General features: G+C 37.8%; 1 protein-coding gene across 1 annotated transcript; it reads right to left on the bottom strand.

The window, feature by feature from the left end:
* Window positions 1-474: 474 nt before the first annotated feature.
* Window positions 475-3,380, bottom strand: ADRA2B (adrenoceptor alpha 2B). The gene has a single exon (XM_053718186.1). It carries the CDS (start codon window positions 3,212-3,214, stop codon window positions 2,003-2,005), a length of 1,212 nt encoding a protein of 403 aa, XP_053574161.1. The 5' UTR covers window positions 3,215-3,380; the 3' UTR covers window positions 475-2,002.
* Between the last annotated feature and the right edge of the window lie 8,158 nt (window positions 3,381-11,538).

Below are 11,538 nucleotides of genomic sequence, written 5' to 3'. Positions count from 1 at the left end.
GTATTTACCTACATACCCTAGGGTATGAGAAAATCTATCCAAGCTCTTCTGAATGTGCAGTTTCTGCTTAAATTTAAAAGAAAAATTTAGATGAAGTAAATAAATTAAATAAAAACAACTTTAGTTTCCAGTAACCAGTTTAAAGGAACATCTAATCTTTTTAATGTAAACGTGTGCTCTGTAGCGAGGCAAAAAAAATAAATGATGCACCCTTCATTTTCTGTAAAATGTTGCAAACCAAAATCAGATTTAGGCAGCATTTTGAAAAATAAAAACCAGTTTGTTTTGTTTTTTTGGCCTTTCTAGATAGTGGGTCAAGCAGTTTTTACACAAAAGCAATAGGTGATTAATGTCCCTTTAAAGGGACATTCTCATGTAAAATTATACATGTGTGTAACATGCACAGTCTAGAAAAATGTATAACAGTATAAATATAAGAATATGATGGTAAAGGGCAGTGACACCAAACCAGGGTTTACTTAGAACAAAAGTTTATTCTGAAACCAGTGTGGTTTATTTATATTTTGATTTGCTTCGAGGTTCAAAAATACATTTAATTAAAGATCTGTTAAATTTATCAAACCTCTATTAAACAAGTATAGATTCATCTAAAGACCAAAGAAGCATGAACAGCAAAGAGCAACCATTTGTCAATGCCATTAAAGCCAAATATGAAAGGCTATAATAGGTCAAAACTTACCCAAATATAAATTTGGTTTGTATACTAGGTGTCAATAGTATTCAGTACCAAAACACTAAAGCAGTTTTACTTATAGCTCTTATGGTGCATGTGTGATGAAACGGACACTGAACCCAATTTTTTTCTTTGATTCACATAGAACATGCAATTGTAAGCCACTTTCTAATTTACTCTTATTATCAATTATTCTTTGTTCTCTTGCTATCTATTTGAAAAAGAAGGCATCAAAGTTTTTTTGGAGGGTTCAGAACTCTGGACAGCACTTTTTTATTGGTGGATGAATTTATCCACCAATCAGCAAGAACAACCAAGTTTGTTCACCAAAAATGGGCTGGCATTTAAATTTACATTCTTGCATTTCAAATAAAGCTACCAAGAGAATGAAGAATGTTTGATAATAGGAGTAAATTAGAAAGTTGCTTAAAATGTCGTGCTCTATCTGAATCACAAAAAAAAATATTTAGGTTGTGTTCCTTTAAAAACAAACAAAAACCCAACAACATTTTTATATAGGTTATAAAGATACCCATTGTTACATATAGAAAGGTTTGATATTGTGTAAATTAAATGGATCTGAAGACCTTTTCCAATACAAGGATACAGAAAACCCCACAATTTTCTCTCATGATTCAGATAGAAGAAACAATTTTTTAAAATAAAGTTTCAATTTACTTCTATTATCAAATTTGCTTCAATATTTTGCTGTCCTTTGCTGAACAGCATTTTAATTTTACCTTTCCTATCACTTTGACATTCATTTAAAAAAAAAAAAAAAGTATATAAAAATTTAAAGGAGCAAAGACGACGTGTATGGTTTTTACATAGCAGAAGAGTAGTTGGATTCAAACAGGGTCCATTTGTAGGACTTAAAACTTTTTTCAGAATGAGGTAGCATTTATTAAGAACTTAAAGGGCAAAGCTAGGCAAGGGACGAAGACACTGGCTGTGCAACATTGGTTTCCAGCACAAAGGCATGAGAGTTAGCAGCAGTTTAATTTATCCTACCACCTCCAGATTTCTACAACTATAATAAAATACACATAGTTGAGAGTTAAAAAATGGTTGACACACATATACCTACGTAGCATTTGGTACTTGTCATTCAAAATTACAGCTGGGCTTTTCAGATGAATATTACAATGCAAATTTGTTAAAGGGAAATATTCTGCAAGTATCAAAATAAAGCTAGCAGTTGAATATTTTTTAAGTCTATTTCTTTAACATTCACGCACTGAGTTTAGATCATACAAACCCCAAGTCAAATAAATAAAGTTCTATTTTTTTAGTCATGACCACAGCTGGTCACCAAATTGTCTGGGACCAGTGACCACATAGGATCCTCCTGAAAGCCTTTCTGAAGTCTTGGTTGAATATGGTGTATATCACAGGATTGAGGGAGCTGTTACAGTAACCTATCCAGAAGAAGAACTGGAAGACACTATCAGGTATGTAGCAGAGTTCAGGACAGATTGCAACAAGACTGTATGTGAAAAAGAAAGGAAACCAGCAAAGGACAAAAACCCCAATTACCACAGCCAAAACAAAGGTGAACCTCTTCTCCCGATTAATGTGACTCTTTTTCTTGGTGAGACTGGAGTCTTTAATTTTGTTGGCCAACACTACACCACTGGTTGTAGCAACAGTGTCCATCATCGAGGTTCCATGGCCATTATTCTGCTTTAGGATCTCTCCATGTTGCTTAGAGGTGGCTGGTTCTGTTATTTGATCATTGTTCTCCTGGGCTGCAGTACCATGTTGGACATCAAGTTGCACAGACAATGCTTGGTCTTGGGGATGATTACAGTTATGAGCTTGTGGGTTAGAGTTCTCTAAACTGTGTCTAATGCTGTGTTTAAAGAACCCCGTTGTGCTTAGCTTGGTTTTACTGCTGGTGCTATTTTTTCTACTTCTTCGTTTGGCTATGAGATAAATCCGCAGGTATACCAGGATCATGATGAGGCAGGGAGCAAAGAAGGAGCAAATACTAGAGGAAAGGATATACCAAGCTTCCTCATTCAACTTGCACTGGGGTTTGCCATCAGGAGAGTCTTTCTTCTTGCCTTTATAAATAAGAGGAGGCAAAGAAATCAATGCTGCAATGGTCCAAACAATAAGGATTATGCACTTTATTCGCTTTGGGGTCCTTTTGGTATTGTACTCAATGGCTTGACTAACAGACCAGTACCTGTCCAAGCTGATAGCACACAAGTGGACTATGGAGGATGTGCAAAAAAGGACATCAAGAGCCAAGTACATCTCACACCAGGTCTTCCCAAAGTACCAGTACCCCATTAGCTCATTGGCCAATGAGAAAGGTATAATAAGAGTAGCCACTAATATATCTGCTGCAGCCAATGACACCAGGAACAAGTTCTGTGGAGCCTTCAGTGAGCGGCTGGTGAGCACAGCAATGATTACCAGAATGTTGCCAAAAATGGTAAAGAGGACAAGGAATGTAATGATTGCAGCTATCACAGCAGTGGATTGTATAGAATAGGAAAGGGAGCCTGCCATAGCTCATTAACCTGAAAGTGTCCTAAAATACAGCAGCTGATTTATCTTGGATACTTTCAAACAATCTTCACATACAAAGGATCCATGAGCCCAACATGCACAGGACACTGCTTCTGAAAAACTTTCAGCTTCTAAACTCTGCTCTCCCAACTCAAAGGATCTTTGAATCAAGATCTCTGGAAGCAAAACAAAACAAAAAAAAAAAACACTAACAACTTTTGCTTCCGATGAAATCAGACTTCTGCACAGTACAACTCCACTTCTGTGCTGAAGTGTTTGCTATAAAAATCAGTACCCATCTCTCCCAAGGTGTGAAATAGTGCTCAGCTTTAAAAAGGACAGGATGTTTCCTTTCACCAACCCTACAGAGTGATGTCAACCCCTCTGCAGCTCAGCCCCCTTCTCAAAGAGGGAGGGAGTAGAGGAAATACTGCTGTTCTCAATATCATTGCTTTATTTCCCAACTTCAGCTATGTAAGCTCTTGCTGCATCTATCCTGCTGTGTATTTGTGTTCTTATACTCTAGAGGTGGGGTACCCTGTAGCTATCTGACAGTGCTTACAGAAAGCATGTGTGTATAAACAGCATATAAAAATGGGATTTAAGTAGGATGGAATGTAGGAATAGAGAACATTCAGATTGCATAAACACCCACTTCTAAAATACAGTTTGCACATAAAATTACTCAGACTTTTTAGGTTGGTCTCAATTTTAAACAGGAGCTTGTTTAACCCAATAATGTAAAACTGGGTATTTAAATGAATCAAAAATCACTTTTTTTCAAAGTTGTGGTAAAAAAAAAAAAAAAAAAAAATCATCTGACTATATTCATATATTTTTCTATTCAAACATCAGCTCGCATTGTAAATGTAAAATTTCAGGTATGGTTAGCATATACACTACAAGCCTATAGAGACAACTTTTTTAGTATATGGTGTACATATTATACCCTTTTTTGTTATTTATTAGGAAAAACATTTTTGGGGGGGATTTTAAAGTGTTAAGCTCTGATTTGTTTAGAATATATATATATATATATATATATATATATATATATATATATATATATATATATATATATATATATATATATATTATATATCTGCTCTCTAATTTATTCAAGATGACAAAACCACCTAAAATAGGGGGGAATTAAGTGGATTAGTTATGGTCAGACACATCAGCGCAACGCAACAATAAAAATGATGTATTTTGATAATACAATTAAAGAAAGTAGTTTTTTTTTTTTGATAGTCAGTTATAACCATAAACATGCAAAAGGAAGTAGAATACTATAATATATTAAAGAAAATTAGTTACAATCTAAAATAATCAAACATTCTTGAACTGCTTGTGTGTTCGTTTAAACAACTGATCTAGCTCAAAAGCCCTATTCTTTTAATTTGTCTCCCTGGTTTTTGTGTTGAGCCTAAAACGTGAAAACAACTTTTTTGCACTCGTAATGAAGGTTAGAACAACCGTTACTGAGTTTCAGCACCATGGACAGTCCAGGTAAATTACAACATCAGCACCCTCTACTGGCCATACAACATAAGTGCAGAGTGGTTACCTTAAAAAACAAACAAAAAAAACCCAGTCCTTTATTAAAAAAGGTTTATTGAGAGAATCAGCTAGTTATTGACACTGCCCAACATACAGGTTATCTATAACAATTTTGCTTCCTCCAGATGGTTTTACAATTCCTTCTACTGCAAGCTGTAATGGGAAAACAAAGGATAGGAATTAAAAAAAAAAAAAAAACCATTAAAAAAAAACACAATTTTCTTTCTTAGCTATTAGGGGGGTCTTGTAATGTGTTGAACCTCTTCAGGAAATAAGACTTACTGACTAGGAATTCAATAATGTGATATTTAATATTGAGGCCAACATTCCACATTGTTCAAATTATAAAAAAATGTCTTCAGTATAAATGAAAACATTAAAATTAATATTTTTGCATAATAATTAGTGTACCTTTTTTATTAAAGCTGTAACTAGGGTAAGATGGTTGAAAAGTGATATCAAAAGTAATAGTTAAATATATCTATGGATAGAGATAGAGAATATAGATGTTTGGGTGAAAAAAAGAAAAATAAATTGTGTGGAAATGTAGTGCTTTGGTATCACAGAGTAGATATACAGTATATCACTATTTGTCTGGGGTTTTATGCACATTTGAATGAATCTGAATTTTTTTTTGTTAGTTTGATCTAATAAATTAATTTACTTCTAGATAAGTACTATAGTTCCTGCTAACATTGGGTTTATAAAAGGTATTGAGTTGTAGCTACCATGGACTGTGCATTACCTGAATATCCCTGTGCAAGTAAGGAAATCTTAGGGCTATTTGCATCTTTGTCCATCTTGTGCGCGTTTGTTGTTCTCCTGCTGACCACAAAAGATACCACTCTCCCCAGAGTCTTGCAGGTCGGATATAGAGCTTTAGCGTACCTAGAAAACAACGTTTACCAATATATGAAAATTAGAACAAAGCAAATACTACTGCCAATCAGAAGCTAAATATCTGAAGGAAAACGTGAAAACGCATTTTTGTTCTCTTAAAAAAGGTATGTACACACAATGTTATTGATTGGTAGCTGCTTATATGCCTCTTATCGTTGGCTCACAATAGTGCATTGCTGATCCAGCAAAGAATACCAAGAGAATAAATCAGATCTGATAATAGAAGTAAATTGTAAAAGTTCAAAATTGTATGCTCTATCCAAATCATGGAAGAAAATGTGTTTTATGTCCTTTAAATGGAAAATTTTCACATTCAAACCTGTTGGTAATGAATATATTTTTAAAATTGTATGTCAGTATATATGGAGCTGGTGTGTTTTTTGTTACATACATACAATCAGGATAAAGATTAGCACTCACTGGATTTAAATACAACTATTTCATTCGGCAGTGACGTTTTGGGGCATTCACCCCTTCCTCAGACTATATTAAATATATATATATATATATATATATATATATATATATATATATATATATATATATATATATATATATATATATATATATATATACATATACACACACCTATAAATGCGCGCACACACACCTATAAATGCGCGCGCACACACACACACCTATAAATGCGCGCGCACACACACACACCTATAAATGCGCGCGCACACACACACACCTATAAATGCGCGCGCACACACACACACCTATAAATGCGCGCGCACACACACACACCTATAAATGCACACACACACACACCTATAAATGCACACACACACCTATAAATGCACACACACACACCTATAAATGCACACACACACACCTATAAATGCACACACACACACCTATAAATGCACACACACACACACCTATAAATGCACACACACACACACCTATAAATGCACACACACACACACCTATAAATGCACACACACCTATAAATGCACACACACACCTATAAATGCACACACACACACTATAAATGCACACACACACACCTATAAATGCACACACACACACACCTATAAATGCACACACACACACCTATAAATGCACACACACACACACACCTATAAATGCACACACACACCTATAAATGCACACACACACACCTATAAATGCACACACACCTATAAATGCACACACACATCTATAAATGCACACACACACACACCTATAAATGCACACACACACACACACCTATAAATGCACACACACACACACACCTATAAATGCACACACACACACACACCTATAAATGCACACACACACACACACACCTATAAATGCACACACACACACACACCTATAAATGCACACACACACCTATAAATGCACACACACACCTATAAATGCACACACACACACCTATAAATGCACACATACACACACACACCTATAAATGCACACATACACACACACACCTATAAATGCACACATACACACACACCTATAAATGCACACATACACACACACCTATAAATGCACACACACACACACACCTATAAATGCACACACACACACACACATAAATGCACACCCACACACACACACACCTATAAATGCACACACACACACACACACCTATAAATGCACACACACACACACCTATAAATGCACACACACACACCTATAAATGCACACACACACCTATAAATGCACACACACACACACCTATAAATGCACACACACACCTATAAATGCACACACACACCTATAAATGCACACACACACACACACACCTATAAATGCACACACACACACACCTATAAAAGCACACACACACACACACCTATAAATGCACACACACACACACCTATAAATGCACACACACACACCTATATAAATGCACACACACACACCTATATAAATGCACACACACACACCTATATAAATGCACACACACACACCTATAAATGCACACACACACACCTATAAATGCACACACACACACCTATAAATGCACACACACACACACACCTATAAATGCACACACACACACCTATAAATGCACACACACACACACCTATAAATGCACACACACACACCTATAAATGCACACACACACACCTATAAATGCACACACACACACCTATAAATGCACACACACACACCTATAAATGCACACACACCTACACCTATAAATGCACACACACACACCTACACCTATAAATGCACACACACACACCTACACCTATAAATGCACACACACACACCTATAAATGCACACACACACACACACCTATAAATGCACACACACACACCTATAAATGCACACACACACACCTATAAATGCACACACACACACACACCTATAAATGCACACACACACACACACACCTATAAATGCACACACACACACACACCTATAAATGCACACACACACACACACACCTATAAATGCACACACACACACACACACCTATAAATGCACACACACACACACACACACCTATAAATGCACACACACACACACACACACCTATAAATGCACACACACACACACCTATAAATGCACACACACACACCTATAAATGCACACACACACACCTATAAATGCACACACACACACCTATAAATGCACACACACACACCTATAAATGCACGCACACACACCTATAAATGCACGCACACCCACCTATAAATGCACACACACACACCCACCTATAAATGCACACACACACACCCACCTATAAATGCACACACACACACCCACCTATAAATGCACACACACACCCACCTATAAATGCACACACACACACCCACCTATAAATGCACACACACACACCTATAAATGCACACACACACCTATAAATGCACACACACACCTATAAATGCACACACACACACACCTATAAATGCACACACACACACACACACCTATAAATGCACACACACACACACACCTATAAATGCACACACACACACACACCTATAAATGCACACACACACACACACACCTATAAATGCACACACACACACACCTATAAATGCACACACACACACCTATAAATGCACACACACACACCTATAAATGCACACACACACACCTATAAATGCACACACACACACCTATAAATGCACGCACACACACACACACACCTATAAATGCACACACACACACACCTATAAATGCACACACACACCTATAAATGCAAACACACACACACACACACACACCTATAAATGCACACACACACACCCACCTATAAATGCACACACACACACACACCTATAAATGCACACACCCACACACCTATAAATGCACACACACACACACCTATAAATGCACACACCCACCTATAAATGCACACACCCACCTATAAATGCACACACCCACCTATAAATGCACACCCACCTATAAATGCACACACACACACCCACCTATAAATGCACACACACACACACACACACACACACCTATAAATGCACACACACACCTATAAATGCACACACCCACCTATAAATGCACACACACACCTATAAATGCACACACACACCTATAAATGCACACACACACCTATAAATGCACACACCCACCTATAAATGCACACACCCACCTATAAATGCACACACCCACCTATAAATGCACACACCCACCTATAAATGCACACACACACCTATAAATGCACACACACACACCTATAAATGCACACACACACACCTATAAATGCACACACACACCCACCTATAAATGCACACACACACACCCACCTATAAATGCACACACACACACCCACCTATAAATGCACACACACACACCCACCTATAAATGCACACACACACACCCACCTATAAATGCACACACACACACACACCTATAAATGCACACACACACCCACCTATAAATGCACACACACACCTATAAATGCACACACACACCTATAAATGCACACACACACACACCTATAAATGCACACACACACACACCTATAAATGCACACCACACCCTATAAATGCACACACACACCACCTATAAATGCACACACACACACACCTATAAATGCACACACACACCTATAAATGCACACACACACCTATAAATGCACACACACACCTATAAATGCACACACACACCTATAAATGCACACACACACACCTATAAATGCACACACACACACCTATAAATGCACACACACACCTATAAATGCACACACACACCTATAAATGCACACACACACCTATAAATGCACACACACACCTATAAATGCACACACACACCTATAAATGCACACACACACCTATAAATGCACACACACACACCTATAAAAGCACACACACACCAATAAATGCACACACACACACACACACCTATAAATGCACACACACACACACACCTATAAATGCACGCACACACACCCTATAAATGCACCAGCACACACACTATAAATGCACACACACACACCTATAAATGCACGCACACACACCTATAAATGCACGCACACACACCTATAAATGCACACACACACACCTATAAATGCACACACACACACACCTATAAATGCACACACACACACCTATAAATGCACACACACACACCTATAAATGCACACACACACACCTATAAATGCACACACACACACCTATAAATGCACACACACACACCTATAAATGCACACACACACACCTATAAATGCACACACACACACCTATAAATGCACACACACACACCTATAATGCACACACACACACACACCTATAAATGCACACACACACACACACACACCTATAAATGCACGCACACACCTATAAATGCACGCACACACCTATAAATGCACACACACACACCTATAAATGCACACACACACCCACCTATAAATGCACACACACACACATAAATGCACACACACACACATAAATGCACACACACACACACACATACATAAATGCACACACACACACACACACCTATAAATGCGCACACACACACACCTATAAATGCACACACACACACACCTATAAATGCACACACCCACCTATAAATGCACACACACACACACCTATAAATGCACACACCCACCTATAAATGCACACACACACACACCTATAAATGCACACACACACACACACCTATAAATGCACACACACACACACACACACCTATAAATGCACACACACACACCTATAAATGCACACACACACACCTATAAATGCACACACACACACACACCTATAAATGCACACACACACCCACCTATAAATGCACACACACACACATAAATGCACACACACACACATAAATGCACACACACACACACATAAATGCACACACACACACACATAAATGCACACACACACACACAAATGCACACACACACACACACCTATAAATGCGCACACACCCACCTATAAATGCACACACCCACCTATAAATGCACACACACACACCTATAAGCACACACACACACCTATAAGCACACACACACCTATAAATGCACACACACACACCTATAAATGCGCACACACACACACACACCTATAAATGCACACACACACACACACCTATAAATGCACACACACACACACCTATAAATGCACACACACACACCTATAAATGCACACACACACACCTATAAATGCACACACACACACCTATAAATGCACACACACACACACCTATAAATGCACACACACACACACCTATAAATGCACACACACACACACCTATAAATGCACACACACACACACACCTATAAATGCACACACACACACCTACACCTATAAATGCACACACACACACCCTACACCTATAAATGCACACACACACACCTAATAAATGCACACACACTCACACCTATAAATGACACACACACACCTCTAAATGCACACACACACACCTATAAATG

Source organism: Bombina bombina, chromosome 6 (genome assembly GCF_027579735.1).
Source record: "Bombina bombina isolate aBomBom1 chromosome 6, aBomBom1.pri, whole genome shotgun sequence".
In the NCBI taxonomy this organism is placed as follows: Eukaryota; Metazoa; Chordata; class Amphibia; order Anura; family Bombinatoridae; genus Bombina; species Bombina bombina.
This window is presented reverse-complemented; position numbering and strand designations above follow the sequence as displayed.